Source organism: Homalodisca vitripennis, chromosome 1 (genome assembly GCF_021130785.1).
Source record: "Homalodisca vitripennis isolate AUS2020 chromosome 1, UT_GWSS_2.1, whole genome shotgun sequence".
Classification (NCBI taxonomy): Eukaryota; Metazoa; Arthropoda; class Insecta; order Hemiptera; family Cicadellidae; genus Homalodisca; species Homalodisca vitripennis.
In genome coordinates, this window is record NC_060207.1 from 158,881,722 (window position 1) to 158,904,477 (window position 22,756).

Sequence of the window (22,756 nt, forward strand, 5' to 3'; positions counted from 1 at the left end):
TGATATCTTAAGTAAACAGTTTAGGCCTACGACTTAATTCAGACTGTTTGGTTTATTCTAAACGTACCAACAATTCTGTCAACAGCAGCAGCAGCCCTCGCAGTCACATGTCCGAGTGTACAAACGCTCCAAGAGTGGGGAGACAGTAGCTCCACGTTCCACCACACCCTCATCGGTCACTTCATCATCCAGTCGCACAAAAAGTCCTGCTGTAAGTGGTGCTCCTCGCAGCATGCGCTCCAGAGCAAGGACCCGCCGTGCTTCAGGCCACACACACACAGGTAAATTTGACTTTTGTGTACTGTATTCTTACAAGTAATCAGCAGTTTATATTTACTTTGATGAGCAGGTAGATTGATTGTGGTCTTGTACAGTAACAAAACTATGAGTTGAAGCACATAATGAATACCAGTCATAAATCATTGTTGGTATAGAAATTATGTACAAGCGAGGTTAAATTATGATTTGGTCAAAAAGTTTTATTAATTAAATTTGGCAACTATTTTTCATAACAAGATTAAATTATGTCATTGCTAAGTTTCAAATAAAAAATTTGATTGGAAGCTTGTGTTAAAATTTAAATTTAATCCCATTTTTGGTTTTAGAGGTATAAAAGTTTAAAGTTGATACACAATTTTTTTTAATCTGTACTTTTTCAGTTACAACTATGATAAATGCTATTTTCATTTGAGTAAAAGTTTGAGCATTATATAATCTAACGTAAAATTAGACAAGAAAACAGTTACACGGTTGGATTTTATTATAATTCTAATTTTTTGACTATAAACATTTTTCAAACTCTGAGGTCCTTAATTTCTGTTTCGAATTACTTAATTTTTGAATACTTTGGATTTTGTCTTTCCAAATTAATTGCATAGGGTATATGTTAAAATCATTTACATGGAAGCAGTGTCTATATCTAGTACAAAGTAAATTAAATTATAGCAAGTGATTAAATTAAGAGAATTTAATTAAATATTGAACCAAGAATAAAGAGAGACAAAATGTTCTGTACATAATAGACAAGTTGACAAGATTAACCCTCCTACTGACCATCGGCTAGAATCTAGTCAAGAAGCTGTGTTTGATTTTACCACACATTAAACTATTAATTCAAATATTAACACAAATAAATATAACTATGTTTTTATAATGAATTTACTATAAAAAACTAGTATTTACTAATCAAAGAAAAGTTGTTAGTCAGCTTTAATACAGCATAAATATTAATGTCTTTAATACACCGTAAATATTAATGTATAGTTGGTGCTGATCGTCATGATGAGATGAACTCCTGGTGTAAGCCAACAAACCGCCATAAAAGAAATTTTCATTCTAAGAGAACATGAGCTACCATTAAAGAAATCAATTTATAGTAATATTGAGGTGTTTTTCTTCCAAGTTATAGTAATATTTACATATTAAAAGATATTTTGCCAACAGCTGCAGTCAAATGTTCTTATACTGACCTTTGAGTAGTTCTTAGCCGGCTAATTTTTGAGGGAAATGGTGGTGTTTGCTTGATTTTTTGTTAGAAGTGTTTGTTGTAGTTTTGAAGAAGAAGTATTCTTTTAACAGGCTGTTCAGTTTTATTAATGACGTAACAGGCAATGCCAAAATGCTAGGAAAACTCTATTACTTTTTTTCTGGCCGTTGTGTTGCTAATGGGAGTTTTGTTGAAGAGTTCTTTTCATTTTAATTAAAGTGTGAAATGGTTGGTGTAAAGGTTGGTGTAATGGTTGGTGGATGATGACTGTGAACAGCTTGTGATTCCACAATCTCATAAAATACTAATTTATATTATAATTAATTAATGGTTAATTAATAATTAATTAAAATAATTATTTGATGGTTATGTTTTCACTATGTTATTGTACATTGTACATATCAGTAGACCTATTTGCACAATCTTATAAAGCACACTAAATCATAATCATTTTATGGTTTTGTGTTTTATTGTAATTAAATTTATTTTCACAGTTGAACAAAACAAACTAAACAGTAACTTATTCAATGGTGCTAAGTTTTGCTTATTAGTCCTAAAGAACAGGTTAATGTGAGTTTTAAATACATCATTTTATATCCAACATTTCTGATTTTAGTTTCTCATCTTTTATTCCGGAAAAAATGAAAATGTTCAATAAGTTTGTATATCAATCAAAAATTAATATTTTCAGATTTAAGATATAATTAAAATTGTTACTAATTTATTCTTTCCTAAAAAATAATTGTGTTTTATAAAGAGTTTAAGCAAATGGTATAGATTTAGAAATGTTTTAAATGTTTAGTACAAAGTACAATAAAAACATGTTACTTATCTAGCAAAACATGCATTTGTAATAGTTGTACTACAATGAAATACTATTTAAAAAATATATGTTTTATTGGAGGATAAAAAAGTTGTGTTTAGTCAATTTGATAATCTTTTGAAACTTCAGTATATCAAATTTATGCTTTATATTTTTGTAAAATGGTTTAAAATTTATTGTTTATAAATACATTTACTATTTATTGACTATCTTGGTTTATTCTAAAAAAATCTTAGGTATTAGGAAATTAAAAAGTTTTGATATTTTATAACAATAACTGGTTTTTTCAATAGGAGGAAATAAGATAAAAATGTTCAAATTCTATATTTTATGCTGAAAAACTTATAAAACAAGCATATTTTAAAATGAAAACAACATGTCTTAAACCAGTTTATAAAATCCTTTATCAAACCACCAAAGTAGGCCTGCTGGCAAATAAAAAATAGTTGGTCAGATCTAGGGTTGAATAAAATATTTAAAACTTAAATGGGAGAACATAAATAAATTAAGATAAATTAATTTTTTATTAGACATTAAGTTTAATAACATAAATTTATATTAAACTAAATAATGCATGGCATTTATAAAAAAAACAACGTAGCTGCTGCGTTATACTTGGCTTTTTGGACCCCTGACTCAGGTTAGATAACTCTTTTTATAGGACATACTAAAGGTTTTGAATCACAAACAATAACAATATTAAGAGTAACAACAACTTATAATGTATGAGACAATCAGTTCACACTTCAAACCCTTTGCTCTAGTATTTTCACAAGAATTTTGAAACATTATTTATTTTTTAATTTATTTACTGTACAAAATTGATATAAAGTAAATCTATATACAGTAATAATTATCTTTTTAAGTTAGAACATTTTGAATTATTTGGCTTTATACAAAAAGAAGAAAACCAGTCTGCTTAGCTACAGCAGAGTGATTCTATTATGTTCTTTAGAAATGGTTTTTAGTTATTGTTTTAACTTTTTTGTTGTAGATTTCTCAGAGTCTGAAATGGAGGACGAATATGAAAGTGATGATCAAGTTAAGGATAGTTGCAATGACCAGCGGCCGGAGAGTGAAGAAAAGGATTCAAAGGAGCTAAAGGATATCTTGTTGGATAAGATGCGGGCTCGAAGAAGAAGAGTTGAGGTGGAAAGTGGAGGGGAAAGTGAGGACATAGAAAAACACAAGAAAGGTAAAGAAGAAAGTGAAGAGGAGGGACAAATAGAGCGGACAAGAAGTAGAAGTGAGAAAAGGAGATCAGAAGAGCTACCGAAAATAAACTCAACAGGATCAGATGAAGTTAAAAAAGAAATTGTTGATTCGTATCGAAGTGATAGATTGAGAAATAAGCGTAAAGTTACAGAGGAGAAAGTTGACAGTAGTGATGAAAGAGAAACTAAACAAGAAACTAAAATTGAGGAAGCTAAAAATCAGAAATTACCTCAAGAAGATAAACGTAAACCTGATACTAAGCCATTAACAATAGAATTAGAAAAGGTAGAAAGTGAACAGCAAGAATTAGATTCCAAGAAGAAACTTAAAAGGAAATTTAATGATTCCTCTATGGAAGAAGAGAGTAAAGAACCTCAAGTAAGTGAAAGAAGAAGAAGTAAAAGAGTAACACCAAGAAAAGAAGACTTAAAATCAGTGAATATTAAAGAAGAAGATGATCAACCAAGAGGGAGGGAATTTGATTTAAACCAAATTAGGTCAGAATTAAAAGGTATAACTCAAGCTAATAAAATACCTGTTGAAACTGTTAATTTCACTGAAAAGGATGATGAAGATAGTGATGAGAAACCTGATGATGAAGAATCATTGAAAGAAGAAGACCTTATAAAAAAAGAACCAGATTCTATGCTTGAAGATATTTATGAATTCAAAGAACCTGAACCTTTTGAATTTGAAGTAAGATCAAAATGTGGAGAAGAAAAAGGAGGTAAAATTCAAAGGCGATCTTTTGGCAGGATGTGTGATGAATCTAATTCCACATCTCCAGTGTCAGTTAGGAAAAAATTAATAAAAATGAAATCTGAATCACCAAATTCACTTGAAAATAAGCGAACTGTTAAAAAGACAATTTTAAAATTAGAAGATGAAGAGATCGATAAAGCTGAATCGGAATCTGAAAGCGTTGATGTTAAGAAAGAACTTGAACCTAATGAGGACTTAACCATCCGGTCAAGTTCACCTCAAGAAAATCCTAAAACTGAGAATGACATGTCGTCAGATATGGATAAAGAAGTAGAGGATAACAACTTAGGACCTAAACATGTTGAAGATATTTTTCAGCCTCTTAGTTTATTCAGTAACCTGCCAGGTGAAGGAGAGAGTGCAGGAATTGATGAAGACAGTGAAGGTCGTCTTGTCATATCTGAACCAGAAACAGAGACAGAATCTCAAGGACCTCTTTTTTCACACCAACAAAGAGACCATGAAGATTTCTTTCCAACTTCAATTACACAATCTTCTTCCGTTGAGAACTCTCAGAACAGATCACCGTTTTCTGGATTTACGGATAAGTTAAAAGATGACGAAGATGAAACCAAAGTTGAGGAAAAGTCCAGTGTTAAAAAAGAAGATGATGATGATGAGGCTGAAGAGGATCCCATTATCAGTGCCATTCAAAGAGTTCAAAGGGAGTTTTCACAATCTACTGGAGATGAAGACAGTAATGACATTGATCTTCTTTCTGAGCTCCCAGACCCCATGCACAAAAAAGATCAAGATTTCATGTCCATAGTCAAAGATAATGAAAATGACAGTAATTCAGAAAACAGCAAAGAAAGTTGTGAATCTCAAAACGTAGAAAATTTTGAAGACCAAACTCAGTCAGTGGAAAGTGATGACAATATAAACGATCCTATTGAAACAGATAGTTGTAAGATTGTAGATGAAATAAACTTGGATAGCAATGACACTGAGACAGATGTTCATGATGAGGAAAAGGAAGTTTCAGACAATGAAGAAGAAACAGAAAACAGCCAATCCAAATTGAATGAATCTAAAGAGCTAGATAAGACAGAGATTTCAGAAGTTACAATGAATGTTGACCAGGTAGATATTGAGAGCATAGAAGAAGATGAAGTAATTGAAGTGGAAGAAGAAGAGGAAGACGAAGGGGGAGATGAAGACGAAGAGACAACAGAGGAAGAAGAAGAAGGATATTGCCATGCAGGCGATGAAAGTGAAGAAAATCTTGAAAATGCAGAGAAAGGAAGTGAAGAGGAAGAAGAGTGTGAAATAAAAGAAGAAGAAATAATTGAAGACAGCCAGGGAAGTGAACCTACTCTAATTGACAACGAAACCAAGGTATGTAAAATATTCATGAAATAATTTCTCCTTTAATATATTGCCCATCTGAAATTAGTCAGTGTATGTGAAGCATGTATGTATTCAATGTCAATGTATTTGTTATAGGAGACCATTCATGTCAAATTTCTAAACGTCCAGAACTGATGGAATATTTTTTGTTTAAATTGTCAAGCCTGTTTGATGAAAAATTTGGATTCTTCTTTAAATAGTATTTATTAAAATGAGGGTCATGTTTTTTATTGTAGAAAATCAAATAAACACAGCTCAAGCTGTTCATCAATGTAAACATCTTTTAATCTTTGTTTTTGGCAAAAGAAAAATTTTATAATCTTTTTTTCAGTCAGAAACAGTCAGAAATGTGTAGAAAGTTTATTTAACAAGATTTAATTAGGCCTTTAAAAACAGTAACATAATTGTTATTTTATTTCAGTAAATTCGTAAGATATCGAATGGAGGTAAAAACAAAAAACTGGAATCTTTATGTAATGTGACCTCCATCTTGTTTCTTCAGTGATGATCACGATTTACTGTTGGCCACTTTTTGATTGTTATTGGTTGGTTATTCTGATCAGATGTATCGTGACAGATTATTTTGCTCAGTTTATAATAATTATTGTTAGATTAAGTGATTGTTTTAAAATAGTGTTCATGGAGTTGACACACAAAGTGTTTTGTTTGTGGTGATTCCTGACTTTTTGTCACAATGCTTTGATACGATTTGTTTATTTTAACCTAGATTGTAATTATAAATTAGTTATACACCTGAAAAACTGATCAGATTGCGTATTTAAAATCGTAAATATACTAATTTTTATTTGTATTATATTTTGCAGTGCGCATAATTTTGAATATTAGAGCACTGCTTTGTTTTTCAAGGTTTTCTTGAAATTGTATTTTCTGGTCAAGTATAAAATTTATCCTTATGAATTGTGACTTTATATATATACATATATATGATATATATATATATATATATATATATATATATATATATATATATATATACACATACATACCATTTATGGTTGAAATGTATGTTTCAGATAAATATTTGCAAAATTAAAATGTTTAGTTTACAGTTTTAGTAGTTCTCTGTGTAAAGTTTGCTTTCAGTAATGAAATATTCTAAAGGTAACAAATTTTTTTCAAACTTTGCTATTGTTCAATAACTCACTCAAGGATTGAGTAACATTTTGCTTCGAGATATGCAATCTGATCTCTTCCTTGGTTGGATAACAAATGTAACATGTACCTGCATATCTAGGTAAACATATCGTGCCAAAGTTTTGAGACACGCTTAAATCAAAAATCACAACAACCATTTACACTATCTCTAAGATATGCACTTAATAAAAAATTAACTAAAGAATACAGGTTATAATAGGTCTTTACGTGTTAACTATAATAATAAATATTTATTTCTGCCTTGCTGTTGAGAGGAGGAGCCGTCTTCAGTCAAAAGATGGCAATGTTTCTATGTAGTTTGAACCGAAAATCTCAGTTATAATACTGGTTGCATAAGTCTAAGGATTAAGAATAATTCATTTTAAACTTACTCCATATTTACAATTAATTCCTCAAATCAAAGCACAATTTTAGAACTTTTATGCTTTTTGTTTACAGGATGAAGTAGAAGCCACTGAAGAGCAAGTTGAATTGGATGAAGAAGTAATGGTTGAAGCTGTTGAAGAGAAGAAAGACGTAGAAGATGAAATGAATGAACATAATGATGAAGAAAAAGAGAGTGAAGATGTTGTTGAAGAATCAAATGAGGTAGAATCAAAAGAAGATGAAGTGAAAGAGGAAACCTGTGAGGTGGAGGAAACAGAAAGTAATTTGGAGAGTTTACTTTGTGAGGAGACCATTCCAGGGAGTCCAGCTCCCACGACTTCTGTACCAGTTGAGAATCCACCACCTACATCACCTGAACTGCCATTTGCCAGTGCTGCTGTCATATACAAGCCACCCCAACTTACCCCTGCCCTGCCTCCACCACCTCCACCACCACCACTACTGCCACCACCACCACTCCTACCTCCACCTCCACCAGTTCCACAGGTAGTTAATGAAGCTGCACCAGTCATGGAGAACACTCCACCGACAACTCCTGAAAGTAGCTTGTCACCCATCTCCAACTCTCCGAGAGGGTAGGTGGAAATTAGTCTAAACTGTTGTGCAAAATGTTGATAGAGGCAGAAATTAGCATTATTAAATCACAAGTTCATACAAGACTATTTACAAAAATGGATACTCAGCTTGGTTTAATCATACCATTCCTAAGTGTTCCTAATATTATTGTAGACAAATCTACTTGAGAAACAAAATAGAACAAACACAATAAAAGTTTAGAGTTTTTCACATAGAAGAGAAGTTAAATATTTTTCTTACTGTTGATTTAATAATAGGTTAACACCAACAATATTTTTATCGATACAAGTTTTAATCCCAAATAGGATTGAGAAAAACAAGTATATTGTACAGATTTTGTTACTAGTAATTTTCAAATCACATTTACCTCATTTTTTAGTCTATTAAGAATGTCCTATGGCTGCAAGATTCTTCTTTCTTTCTCAATAAGTGTGTTTTTTTTTGTATTTTAAACATAACATACTTCTAAAGTTAAAAAGATGAACTAAATTGTAGTTTATTGTATCTACTGCTATTCTTCAGTAGGCACAGAAATTTAACTTTAGATATTTTTCATAAACTGGGATTTAATAAATGCCTTTAACTGTAAAAGAATTAAAACTTTGAGGTTGTATAGAAAAAATATTACAGCACAATAGAATACGAAATTGATGTGCATGTCCTTTAATAAGAGAGAGACAACGGAATATAGTACATGGGATAGCCCTCCTAAAAATTAAACTAGTAACTGTAACAAACATTAATCCCTTTTTCTCTACAGAGAACGGAGTGGTTCATCCCCAGTTCCTGGAAATGAAAGCTCCAAGTCAAATCGTGACTCGTCAGAAGTTGACATGGACACATTTACTGGTACAACGAAAATTAGCCATTACAGTGAAGACGGTAAGTAAAGAATTTGCTTTTTCTTTAACTGTTTGTCAATTACAATGTGACATGTGTGACTATCACGTATATGTGTTGATTCTGAATGTAGTAATTGTAAATTCTGGCTCAAAAGAAATCTAGTATTACCTCAAATAAAAAAAATAAAAGAAAATGTTTAAATATCCAAAAATTTAGGTTGGTGATTTTTTTTTTCAAATATCTACACATTTGTTTCACATTGTTAAAAATCTGAGAATGGATGCTTGAAATTGTGAATTAAAGATTGTCAATTATAACCTGATTTTGGTTGATATGGACAAAAAATATATTTCTTATAAGGTGTGTTAAATAAGTAAAGGGAATTTAATTTTTCTAGATTGCTTCACGCGAAAGACTTTGAAATTGCACTTAGTACTCTTTATTGACCGTTTGACCTTGTGGCAAGAATTCATGATGCACTGTGTCATTAAAATCAAAGAACACAGTGAGCATAGCCTTCTTGTTTGACTACACTTGTCAACCCTTTTTCGGTCTTGGTGATCCAGAATGCCTCCTCTGGGATGATTAAGCCTTAGTTTCAACGCCATATCTGTAAACCCATGTTTTTTTCCACCTGTTATAACACGTTTAAGTAATTCTGCATTGTGATTAACTTAATTTAGTGATTCCGCACAACTTCCATTCACTGCTGTTTTTGTTTAAAACTTAACAATTTTGAAACAAATTCTGCTGCCACACTTTTCATACTCAAAACATTCAAAACCATTTCGTGATATGAGGCAATTATATGCCAACATCATCACGTCGATCGTTCATAATCATTTTTTTCACGTTGTTGATGTGCTGGAGCGTCCAGAGCATTCGTCATCTTCAATGTCTTTATAGCCATCTTTGAAACGTTTATACCACTTGTAAACCCCTGTTTTACTCATAGCAGACTCACCATACACCTTTGTTAACATTTCCCACACTTCGTTACTCTTTATTTCATTTTTCACATAAAATTTGATACAAATTCTCTGATCCATATTTTTTAACACATAAAAATCACTTGAGTTCATAAAACACGTCTATCTTTAGTATGTACCACCAAAAAAAGTGAATACAGCTGGAAATTTTATTATACTTCAGGAACATAAGTACCAACATAGTAAAAAAATCTTGATAGTCGAGTCAAAACCCGCGAAACTGAAAAATTCCTGTTACTTTTTGAACACACCTCATATATGAATAAAAAATACTTTTCTTCCAATATAATTATGTTATAGTTTAGAGCATTCTTTAAGATTTGCATGAGGTGTTTTTAATCATATATGTGACAATATTGATAGTCAACTTCAGCTTAACTGTGATTTAACAAAATCATCAATCTAATTTCTGCCATTCCTAATCCTTTCAAGACTGTTCGATACTATAACAAATAATCCAAGAATACCACTCTATTTAAAAGATGTTTGCAGAAACTGGATGAGATAAAAATTCTGAATTTGGTAGTATTACTTATCTCTACACATATAACAAACATATGCCAAAAAGTTTCATAACAATTTTGAGGTGGTGGGTGAAATGGCTTGTTTGAACTGACATGGAATGAATTACCTAACAGATTTTTGGTAGTATATTGATGCTATTATTTCATGTGAGCCAAGAAAGAGCACAATGCAAAATTGTATGAAACTAGTAAATATAGGTATCAACTCAGTGCGTAGCGACAGAGGAGCGAGTGGAGCTACCGCTCCAGGGCGTGGGGGGCGACAGGGGGGCGGCGGGCGGGCGGACGATAAAATTGCGGGAAACAGCCCCTTCCACGCGCATCACGGCAGCGCGCAGTGTCTTTGCGTCAGTCAGTCTGTCATTGACCTTGGCTGAGACAAAAAGGCGTCCGTACAGACCCACCGAGTGATTGACTTACTTCAATTTACCTTTGCGTAGTGATTGCAGATTTAGCGTTAGTGCAAAGTATTGATTATATTATTTATTTTGTTGTGATATGAATTTGTGTGGTGTTGATTTATTACCTTTGGTATATAATGTCAAAAAAACTAATTGGTGCTGAGTATCGGAAACGAAGGTTAGAGAAAGGTCACGCAGAAAATCTTGAACTTAAGAAAGTAAAGAAGTTATCTACCTACTTTTCGAGGGACACTTCAGTAGTTGCAGTTTCTCAAGAACCCACTTGTAGCTCACAAGTACCTACAAGCGATGAGGACTTGGAGCAAACTCCTGTAGCTTACCTGAAGATGCAGAAGACCACGTCCTTCTTCAGGAACCTTTTTCTAAGGTAGGCCTAGTTTTAAAGCTGAAGGTACCGATTGCGAGTTGAACCTTAAAGAAAATGTAACAGTGTTATAAGTTCTTCTGATAAGGGTAATTTTTAAAACACTCTTTACAGCCAAACAAAAACGGCAAATAATAAAATTAGGCCCTCATCAGCCTAAAGGGCCATTTTCAAAAGAATCAGAAGGGAGAAATAAAAATAGGGGATTTGACGAGAAATGGTATTTTCAAAAGAATAAAGAAAACCAATTGAGAATAAAACGTAATTGGTTATGCTATTCAAACATCCTCAATGTTTGCTATTGTCAGCCATGCTGGCTTTTCAATATGGCCTATACCGATGTGGGATTTTCGAAAGGTACGTCTGATTGGGCACATTTAGGTCGAAACATAAAAGACCATGAAGAAGATTCGCAAAGTCATGCAGTTGCGTGTGAAATATACTATCGCTGCGGCAGTTAGGCCTAACAGTTGATAGTGAGAATCTGGAGGAGATTAAAAAAGCCACTGATTACTGAGACAAGTTTTAAGGCGAGTGGTGGACGTTCATTATTACGTTAGCTACAAACGACTTACCACTGAGAGAGCACAGATTGTGTAATGACGATGAAGATGCAACTAAATCGAAAGGAAATTTCCTTGAGATAATACATATGCTAGCAAGATATGACCAGGTCCTTGCAGATTTAATTAAGTTACCAAAAACGTAGAGTGTTAACTACCTTAGTCCTCAGATTCAAAATTAGCTGATCAACCTGATTTCTAAAGAGATAAAAAAAAGAAAATCAAGGAAGAAATGAAAAAAGTCCCTATGTGTCTATTATCTTTGATACATTTCAAGATATAGCGAAAACCGACCAGCTGAGTACAGTGTTTCGTTATATAAAGATAAAAACTGACGAAGGCGACAGCCCAGTACAACTAGTCATAGAAGAAGCGTTCGGGGGCTTTTTGGAAGTGGAAAGCCAGAAATCAGAATACTTATCAAATGTTGTTTTCAATATCATAGTAATATTGATAGTTATTGAAAGTGTGTTGCTTGAAACTATGGACATAATTTCTAAAAAACTTCAAAGTACCGAAGAAGACTTGGAACACGCAACAAAAATGCTCGTAAATCTCAAAACAAAAATGAACAAACTTAGGAATGAGTGGCAAACAGTTAAAGCAGATGCAACTAAGCTTTGTTTGCAATGGAAAGTTGTACCACATTTCATTGACTCAAGAACAAAAAAGAAGACAAGAATGGTTTGATGAAGTGCAAGTTGATGACCCTATTAAAGACAATGAGAAACGTTTCCGGGTTGAGGTGTTCAACCGTAGCCTTGACATAATCACAACACAGCTGACAGAGCGTTTTTGAGGCTGTTACTCACAATTACTAGTAGTTTCCAATGTCTGAAGCCTTCTGTTTTAGTTGGAGCAAGTGATGAAGAAATCTTAGAATCAAGCAAAATTTTGATATTAAAGTACCAAGGATGACGTCCTTCCTTAACTTAGATCCACAGCTTGTAAGGCTAAAAACTTGTTTTTTAAGTCGCGTGGAAAAACTCAAAAAGTATAAGGGATCTTGCAGATGCTTTAATAGTGAGTGCTCAAGTTGGTTCCAGCTTTCCCAGATGTTGTGAATGCTTGTTTGATTTTTTTGACACTACCTGCTACAAATGCAAGTGCAGAGAGAATCATTTTCAAAACTTAAACTGATAAAGAACTATTTTCGCAGCACCATGTCCCAAGAACGTCTGAGTGCCTTGGCAACCAATCTATAGAGCGCAGCAGAGCCAGGCACATCAACTTGGACGACACAATAACACAGTTTGCTAGCATGAAGTCACGAAAGAAGATTAGTTAAGATAGTAATATGCGAGTTGGTTTTGTAACTACTTAACTACTATGTTCACGTTTTAGATAATGTGCTCAAATTTAAACTAGGGTTTTCAATACATATTTTTTTAAATATATTGAAATTTTGTACTTTCATTCCAAACCCTATGGAATTGAATTGAGATTTAAATACATATTGCTATACACGTAAACTAGGTCTCTTACAAGGAACAAAACTTTATAAAGAATAGTAGACTGTAAGTTATTATAAAAAATGATGTTTGGTCAAAGACGCCTTACATTGCTGATGAAATGATGGCCAAGAAAGGTTTTGTTACGGTAGTGAGGTGAACTGTCGGCACTGATTGATCATGTAGGTAAAAGTTGGGGAAAGGGGCGCCAGCAACTGAGTCGCTCCATGGCGCCAAAATCCTCACTACGCGACTGTATCAACTTGGATATTGACTATCAGTTTGATTTGTGTCCTTTAGTCTAGTAAGTACTCTATAGAATATATCAATTTTAAGATTGGCACAACAATTTGATGTATGATAGTGTGGCATGCCCATCTATACTTCATCACATTTGATCTCTTCTAAACTGTTACACAATTTCAATTAGTTTTATTTGAATGAATGAGTGAATTCTTTATGTAAAGTGCAAGTTTATGTTAGAAGTTTTCTATTCAAAACATGTATTTATTAAGTATTTTTCAGTGTTCGTTTGTCTAAAAATGTATACTCTAAACATTTTATGATATGAAAATACTAATTTAAAACTCAATGGTGTGTGTATTTTCTTCAGCTTACATTGTGTAGTTCATTGGATTTCGTTATTGTGATGAAGGATGTTTTATATTATGTTGAATATTTAAGTAGATTTTTAAAATTTGCAAAGATTGTAACTTAAGTGTTTTGAATACTTTTCAGATACAAATTGTAGTGTTGGAAATACCAACATTTCCTTGAAGAAAGTGCCAATTGCCGAGGAAACAGAGTCTCACGGAATCAAGAAAAGAAGAAGAAGCCACAAACGTTCAGAGGAAAATGTCAAAAGAATTAAACTATCACACAGAAGTCCAAGGCATAGCAATAGTAAGTTGTATTCTTACAAATTAAGTAAGATAATTCTCTCTGGGCCTGCTTTAGTTAGTTATTCTATACCAAGGATAACCTAATCTTTTGAATCATCCAACTGACTATGTCATAAATTAATATTTCACTGATTGTGTTATGACAAGGAGTTGCAATATATGTCAGAGAATTATTTCAATTATACTGTTCTTGTACAAATAAAGTCTACTACAGTAGTTCAGCTACTGATAAGTACTAGTTTCACTAACTTCTACTTGTATAATCTTCTGTACCTACATTATCAACAATATAATACAATATGTATGTAGTACTAATTTATAAAGTAATATTCTCACTCAATGAGTGCAGTTAATAATCTTAACTATTTGCTTTTACTTTCTCTCCTGTATGTATAGAAATGAATTAATTATAATTTGAAGGTATTATAATTTATTGGAAACCTTGTAAAACTGAACAAAATAACGCAGGAATCAATCTATGTGAATAAGTGTACTCCATTTAATACAAATTATTATATTAGTTCTTGTTTTTCAGTGGGAAGCGAAAGTGATGATGATACATCTGAAAATTCGTTAGATCTCTCTGTGCACTCCCGATCTCCACGACCTTCGAAATATAATTTTTATGTTCAATTAGGTGAGTTTATAATTTATTATAGTATGTGTAGTATGCAATAGTTGAAAAATTAAAACTTGTTAGCAATCTATTATAACAACTTTGTCAGTTTGTAAGTGATGTAAATATACTAAATATATATAAGATGGAATACAGTCCCACATCACTGCAATGCTGCTAAGGAACAATGTGACTTTTAATTTTTTAATAACATACTTTTGCAACAAGCGGTATTGTTAAGAAATGCAGGGTTAGTATAAGTTATATAAACAGGGTTGCAATAGTATAAATAATAATGTATTCTGAATAAAACTCGTATAGCTAAATGTAGAATAATAATGTAATATAAAAGTATTTTAATTTACTAACCAGGTTCAATATTTGTTTGAATTCAATATTAAATAATACTTTATACTAAAGTATTACCAAAATGCAATTTACTTCAATGAAACAAAATTAATTTTGATTGCTAATTTACAAAATCTCCCTTGCTATTTGATAGACTCTATTGGTTGTAATCCCAAGTTGAAGAACTCTGTCAACATTCACAATTGCCAACCGCCACTGAGTTTAAGCATGTTCTATAGTCTAGATCGTCAAAATTTACTAAACATTATGCAAATCAGTAATAAAAATCCTGTACTAGAATAAATATATACCCTAAAAGAAACGTCAACATAAAATTCTACTGACCGAAACCCATAGTTTAATCCAACATATGTATTACATTTATTTGTGTATTATATTTTGAGGTTACTACTACTGTGATGATGGACTCAGTCTTGAATCTAACCAATAATAAAATATAGAATGTTACAGTATTTACTATATAAATTACAACAACTTTTATATATTAGTACTAGCAGTTACCCATGCTTTGCACACAATTTCCTATTGAATAATAGGTACATTATAAGCATATCTCTATTCCACGAATTGGACTGTAAGTAGAAAGAGCCATCTTTTGAGGCCCTGAAGTTGGAGATTAAACAGTTTTTATGAGAACCAATGAAATACACGAATTTCTCTATGGCATTCTATAATATTTGAATGAATAGCTCCAACAATTTCAGTAACAAACTATTTTAGGCCAGAATGGAGAAATAATAAGTTCATATTAATCTTCTTAAGAGTATTTATGACATAATATGATTGAATCTTGTAATAGTTTTAAATAAAAAGTAAACATGTTTAATGTATTTATTATTTCAATTTTCATTGTAAAGAGGTTCAAAAACTAAACAAATTGGCTGTGTCTGTTACTGCAGGTTAAGTGTGTAAGGAAGCATTCCTGGTTAAAATCAATTATAATTCACACACCATTGTAGAGCTTGCTTTGTTGCCACTATCAAAAAATACTTCGTACTAGGTCTGAGAGGCCTACAGTAGTTAAAAATTGTCTACTTTCAGACTTTGTAATCTCCTTCCTGTATAAATATTCCCGGTATCCAATTAGCGTTTACATTGTTACCCCAATTAAGGCAATATATACATAGTTGGTCAGAAATGTATACTTTGGTCAAAGAAGCGTCTACTTCTGGTCATTGTAATTGACATGCGGTCCAAGGTAATTCTGGTGCCATAGTAGCATTTGTATTGTTGCCTGATAAAGAAAATGTAAAAATACATAGGTCTGAAATTATAATTAATAGATCTTCTTCAGTGAAAAATCATCTTAGGTGTTACCGGTAGCAATAGTCTGTTGCGTTCATATACAGGTTGTAAATAAGTCCTGATACACCTGTATATTTGCCTTTCAAATGACATGTCACAAGATGGTTGCAATTTGAAAATTTAAAGTAATCCCCCTCTACCCCTTTGAAAAAAGGGGCGAAATATTTTTACCCTCCAAATAGTCCAAAAAAGTATATTAATAGGTGTGATGGAGATTTTACATTGATATCTCAATCCGTTTGGAATATATCCCGGCATATCAGAACTTAATATACATGTGTATCAAATTTCACCTTTCTAGGACAGTACGAAAGTGAAAAACAAAATATAGTTCCCTCTAGGGGTTCTAACTCTATTTCAGCATGGCCTGCTCAGAGTTTAAGCCATGTATATTGTAAATTCCATCATTCTAGACCATAGAGAATAAAAAATATGGGTTTTTTTTAGGGATTGTCAATTTTTTAAAACCACTATAATATCTGGTTAATATTTACGAAAATGTTTTAATTTTTAAGTCATAAGGCACATGTGTGCCAAGTTTCTTTTAAGAATACCAGGAAGTAGGGAAAACAAAAATATAGTTATTTTAGTCATTCCAACCCAATTTCAACACCTATGGGTGGTTGATCTTCATGAAAAGTATTTTATTTGTCTGTTGAGAGCATAAGACACGTGTCAAATTACATAATTGTAGACTATCGGAAAGATGTGAAAAATATGGGTTTTATAAGGGTCACAACACTTTTTAAATGCTTATGTTTGGTTGATATTTATATAAACGCTTTTATTCTTACTTTTTAAGTCATGAGGCACATGTGTGTCAAGTATTCTTTTAAGAATACCAGGAAGTAGAGAAAACAAAAATATAGTTATTTTAGTCGTACCAACCCTATTTGGTTCCAACTCTATTTCAACTTGTAAGCTTGGTTGATCTTCATGAAAAGTATTTTATTTGTCTGTTGAGTTGATAAGACGTTTATGTCAAATTCCATCATTCTAAACTATTGGGAAGTCGTGATAAAAAGGGTTTTATAGGAGTTCCGTCCCTATTTACTGATTCTGTTCTTTACAGATCTTTTTCTGGTTGCCCAATAGTTGCTACATCTGGTTTTAATGGAAAAGATTCCATGGGAGAAAAACAAATTTTCTCAGAAACTTTACCTTCTTCGTAATCTAGCTAGTATGATCAATTCTTGTGTTTAGTTTGAGTAAAATTATAAATACAGAAAATATTGTGTAATTTCAATGATATTATTGGTCATTGTAAAGGTGTGACAAGTAGATTGTGTCCACAGATCCTGAGTTAGACGGATCACAGCGCATCGCAGTGCTTCAAGAGAAGTTGGCAGAATTGCGAAAGACATACATGACGGTCAAAGCAGAACTCGCTGGCATTGACCGTCGGCGCAAGAAGTTGCGACGCAGGGAACGGGAGGCCTCAGGTAAACGGAGGACTGCTCACAAGAGGTGGTTGATAAGTGATAGTTAGCTCAGGGCTAAGATACACCTGTTATCAACATTGCTGATTGTGTTGCCCAAATGTAAGCATATCAGGACTATCACTAGTGTGTATGACATTAAGTTTTGTAAAAGTATTCGTCTTATTCTGTATAAAAATAGGATCTCTAAAATTTTCCACAATGATTACCAGTATAATTTAGTAAAATAGATTGGATAACTTGACCGCTCTACAAAGAACAACAACCAGATTATATTTATTATTTTATATATTTGTTGTATGTATTTACTTGAGGTGCTTGAATATGTAAGGTGTAAATGAAGTCAAATAGTATTTCTTTAATTAAAATCTGATAAACAGCAAGTCCACAAAAACACATAAAGTTTAGGTTTTTGCAATAGCAATACTTTTTTAAAACATTTTAACTATGTGAAAATTAGAAAAACAAAATAGCATTATTGTGAAAGCTGTTTAGCACTATAACGCTTCCTGTGTGGCTATCATGATTACTGTAGGTGGCATGTAGTGCGCTCCCTAATTTGTTGTGGGATTACTAGTTACAGGGTTAATCTAAGGGGAAACATGGATAGAGAAAAGTATATATCCAACTTGTTGAAGTTATTATTAGTACATTACATTTGAAATGGTAACATCAAACAAGTACCTCGTAATATATATAAGACAACTTATCCTAATAAAACACTATGTTACATTTATGATATACTGTTATAAGAGCATTAAAAACATTTATTTATATATAAATATTAAACTGGTACTAAAGACCCAAAAGAATGCATTGAAAGACATAGTGCACTGGCAAACATATAGACAGACGAGCAGCCCATTTCCATTTTACTTTAAAATCAATAAATCTTATTTTTAGACCAAAAGGAAAACAATTTAACAATATATACCAATCCAAGTTTCAAGGCTCCTATCCAGAGTTGTCACACATACGGACAGGCAAACGTACAAACAGGCTGCCTTTTGGTCCAAAAAAAAATTCTTCCTTGAAGCAAGATGAATCTATATCCCAATTTTCAAGGCTCTTAAGACATTTCTATTAAGAGTTATTAGCACAGACAGACAACCCCAAAATCAATAGGGGTTGATTTTGGATCAAGAGAATTCCACTTACCAAGACTCAAGGACCTTTGCAAGAGTTTTGCACAGATGTACAGCCAGCCCAACAGACACACAAAGCTTGCTCTTTGATATCTGACCTCAAATTAAATAGTGTTGTTTCTAGACCATTAGCTCTGTTGGATCCTTAAAACAAAAGAATAATATTAAAAATCTTTTTACATGGTATTTCTTAAAGCCCCTTAAAGTTTATGTCATTTAATGTTTCATGTAGATTATAGTAAGCCCTACCAATCAAGGACTCTATCAAGAAAGTTTTTCAAGATATATTTTTATTGGATTTAAGAATTTTATGAAACAGCTTAAAACCTGTGTAAGTTAGTCTCCTTTCAGCCAGTGCTAGTTATAAATATGGTATTTAAAAATATGTTGTAGCATTTACTTGATGTATGAATATAGCTACTTTTCTTAAAATGATCCAAATTTTTATAAACAAATTTTAGCATCTCGGGAATGTATAAACAGGATTTTTAATATGAAGATCTTAGCTGAGAACCACCTGATAAAACTATTAGACATGAAGACATGATTGTTTTTTGTTGCAGCCTCTCTCCTCTAGAGCTCAGACAATACGGTTAAAATAATTATGTCAAAGATATTTAATACAAATTCCTTTTTAATAATAAATTGGACTGACTCCTTTCTTTACTTGATTTCATTACCTGGTATGAATTCATGTATAAATGTATTCAGTAGTGAATTAATTTAAATAATATCCATTTTAGAGCCTGCTCTACTAGCAGTCATGTTGATTTTAACCCCATAAGAACAATGTTAAATTTTAAACATTTTCACAAACTTAGATTTAGTTTAAGAATTATGGTTAATGTCTCATTTTAAAACATGCTTAATGCACGTCCAAAGATTGGTTAGGTTTTTCTATATTTTTATTGCTTATTCGGAAACAATCTTTTTGTACTTCCATCATTTAAATGTTCAAAATGTATACATTTTACAATAAAAAACTAAAAAGCATTTGGATATATATATATATATATATATATATATATATATATATATATATATATATATATATATATATATAAAATATACATCTCCCACAGACCAACTAAAAATGAAGGCATAAAAGTATATGTTAGTTGTTTATTAGTGATAGCTAGCTAAATTTGTATTCTGTATAACTTTCAATTATGAAAAAGTGGCACCACCACCATTTCTTATTCAACTCTTCAATGTGGTGTATAGACAACAAGAAGCATGTTTATATTTTTTGTTTAAGTTTTATTAGGCAAAAATACACAATATTTAACAGGTTTCTATCAAATGGTTGCAGTTATGGTGGCGTGAATAAACAAAGTAGTGAGACTTTCAGGACATATTTGTTGGTTTTTAACGTTAGTGAAATTTATTGTTTTAAAAAAGTATTTAATATTGTGACATGTTAAAATGACAGCTCAGGTCAGCAAAATCAACCCCTGTATGGGCAATGTTACCTTATTGTCCAATTGTAATAAATAATCTTCAACATGTATAGATAATTATGTATCAAATATATAGATTTATTTTGAGTTTTATTATAAACATTGTAGTGAAAAATTAAACAAGCTAAAATGATTATCGAAATTTATTCAGATATTATTGAATCTTTACTAAACCTCTGTTTTTGTACTAGTTCTTAGGTAGGGATCATGGTGTATACAAAAAACAACTACATCAAGGAGTTCAACAAGACATTAAAAGGTTTATAAACATTAGCCAAGTCAAAATACCTTTATATTATGCACATAAGTATAATAAATAGTACCAACAACTAAAATACTGTAATAATCAAAGTAATGTAGCATTCATACCATTTTCATTGTACATATAACATTCATGAAATGAGTAAAAAACATTTTAAATTAAATATTCTTTTAATTTAAGTTTAAACTTCTTAATATCTTAAACTTTTTTTTTTAGTGATTTTAGAATTTTTGTGTGTGAGATACTACTACATGAATATCCTGTATAACATACTGCAGGTGCAACATAAACATCCACAAAAGCATATTTTCATCTGTTTCAGTGAAGACGAATGTTAAACCAGAAGTCCCGTGCTCGTGATGGCAGCTTCACTCCATGTAATTTTCAAGACTTAACTAGAATAGTATCAGTAGCATAAGATAGAAGCAACATATTTTTCCAATCAACTTTATTAAATGTTTTTTATTACAGATTATAATAATATATTTGTATAAGAAGTTGGTCAATGACAGCAATATTAGGGTTAATATTCCTGGGGAATATCTGTCATATATATAAATATATATATATTTGGATACAATTTTAAATGTACGAAAGACAAATTATTTTACTGTACAGTAAATCATATATTTGTATATGATCATTATATTTTTATTATTTTTTATTGTATATATTTATATAGAGTTTGTTTCAATTTTTTTTAGATCAATCTAGTATGTTGATTTTGTAGTTGTTTTTAAATGTTGTATTTATGATAAGTGTCTCAAGCTTATAGTCTTAAGTTGTTAAGTTTTTGTAATTAATTGAAGATGTACAATTAGAATTTTTTAAATAAATTACAATGTATTAAATAATAGAGAAAGGAATTGGAAATTGTGAACTACGAACACTTTTTCCATTCACCAGAAAAGTGCTTCAGCTTCCATTATACTGTTATATTAATGTAATATTGTATTATTAATGTATGAAATCATTATACGAAATAATTAACCTGTATAGTGTAGAAAAGAGATTTTATACATTTTTGTAATGAATTTTGATTTTTGAAATCATCACATAAAATTGTAGAATTTTTACTTAGTACTAAGACTTTTGTTTGATACTTCTGTAGTTAATTTGTATTGAAATGGTAATATAACTTTATGTTCGTTTCCTTGGTTGTATGGCGGATTAGTAGCATACCCTCATAATCTGTCCATTAAAAATTTTGTTTTGGTTTGTTATGGGCGTAAATTAAAATAATTATTGTAAATAAATATAAACACCTCTTTAATAATTTTTCTTGATTAGAATAAAATAAATTACAATAAAATTCAAGGTTGAGAAAAACCATTGTTTTTATTTGAAGTGATGATAAAGTTCAATGACTAAAATAGACAATGATTGTTGTATTAAAAATATATTTTGTAATTAAAATAAATTAGTGCAATTATTTATTACAATTTAATTGAATAACAGCTCTTCAACTACCTTGTATGGTTGACAAACAGATGATGATATTTTGAACATTTAATATTGATATTGTAGATTAGTCCAGTAAAAATGATCATTCATTTTAGAAACTTTGTAGTTTTTATAGTGAGGAATAGACACTTTTGTATGGAATTGAGCACTAAAAGACACCCGCACAGCATTTCTAAAAAAATGTAACTTGCTTTCTACTTCTCTCCACAATTTTATTGATTGATTATAGATTCATATCCAAAAATAACATTTGTATTATTTTGTACTGGTTTTATACCAGCAATAAATATCAAATATATTTCTAGTATGTTGTTAACTTTACTTAATGGCTTGTATGGCATATTTGTAATTATTTAGTTTAATCTGAAAATTGAGTAATCTAACTGAGTAGGTTGGTACACTGATTGAAAATGAGCTGTTTTTGTGGGTTGTACTTTCACTACTACTTCAATTCAATTTATAGTGGACCAACCACACTTGAAACAACACACTGTTCACATTCCCATTATGTGATTTTTTATGAGAGCTGTCCAGAAAATAAAGTAAATAATAAAATAGATAAAAAACATTCATTATTTACATCTACACAATATTTCTTATCTCTTACTATCTAAATATTTGTCATAGTTTTCAAGTAGTGTAGAAATTTGCACAGCATAACATTCTGCAATCAGATCCCAGCCAAGCAATCGTGGGTTCAGGTTCATCATATTTTTAGATACACAACACAGATTTTTTGATAAATTCCAATAGCTTTGAAATAATTTTCCAGTAAACATATTCTTATCCGTAAAGATTTTAAAATTGTGTTGTTAACTTTGAATGGCTGAGTAATAAAACAAATGGTGTTAAATTCGCATCAC

At 31.3% G+C, this 22,756-nt stretch overlaps 1 protein-coding gene across 4 annotated transcripts in view; it reads left to right on the plus strand.

The window, feature by feature from the left end:
- The window catches only part of LOC124375065 (AT-rich interactive domain-containing protein 4B-like), a 71,560-nt gene extending 49,702 nt beyond the window's left edge, over positions 1–21,858 (plus strand). For 2 of the 4 annotated variants that reach the window (XR_006923648.1, XR_006923647.1), the window contains exons 17-24: positions 86–281; positions 3,304–5,624; positions 7,251–7,774; positions 8,536–8,657; positions 13,670–13,834; positions 14,369–14,470; positions 17,419–17,664; positions 20,752–21,858. Coding sequence is in view for 1 of the 4 variants with exons in the window: in XM_046833200.1 (XP_046689156.1) it covers positions 86–281; positions 3,304–5,624; positions 7,251–7,774; positions 8,536–8,657; positions 13,670–13,834; positions 14,369–14,470; positions 17,419–17,565; positions 20,752–20,789 (3,615 nt within the window). In the remaining 3 variants the exon portion in view is untranslated. The remainder of the gene's footprint in view (positions 1–85; positions 282–3,303; positions 5,625–7,250; positions 7,775–8,535; positions 8,658–13,669; positions 13,835–14,368; positions 14,471–17,418; positions 17,665–20,751) is intronic. The other 2 variants (XR_006923650.1, XM_046833200.1) reach the window with 2 other exon arrangements.
- The last annotated feature ends 898 nt before the right edge of the window (positions 21,859–22,756 follow it).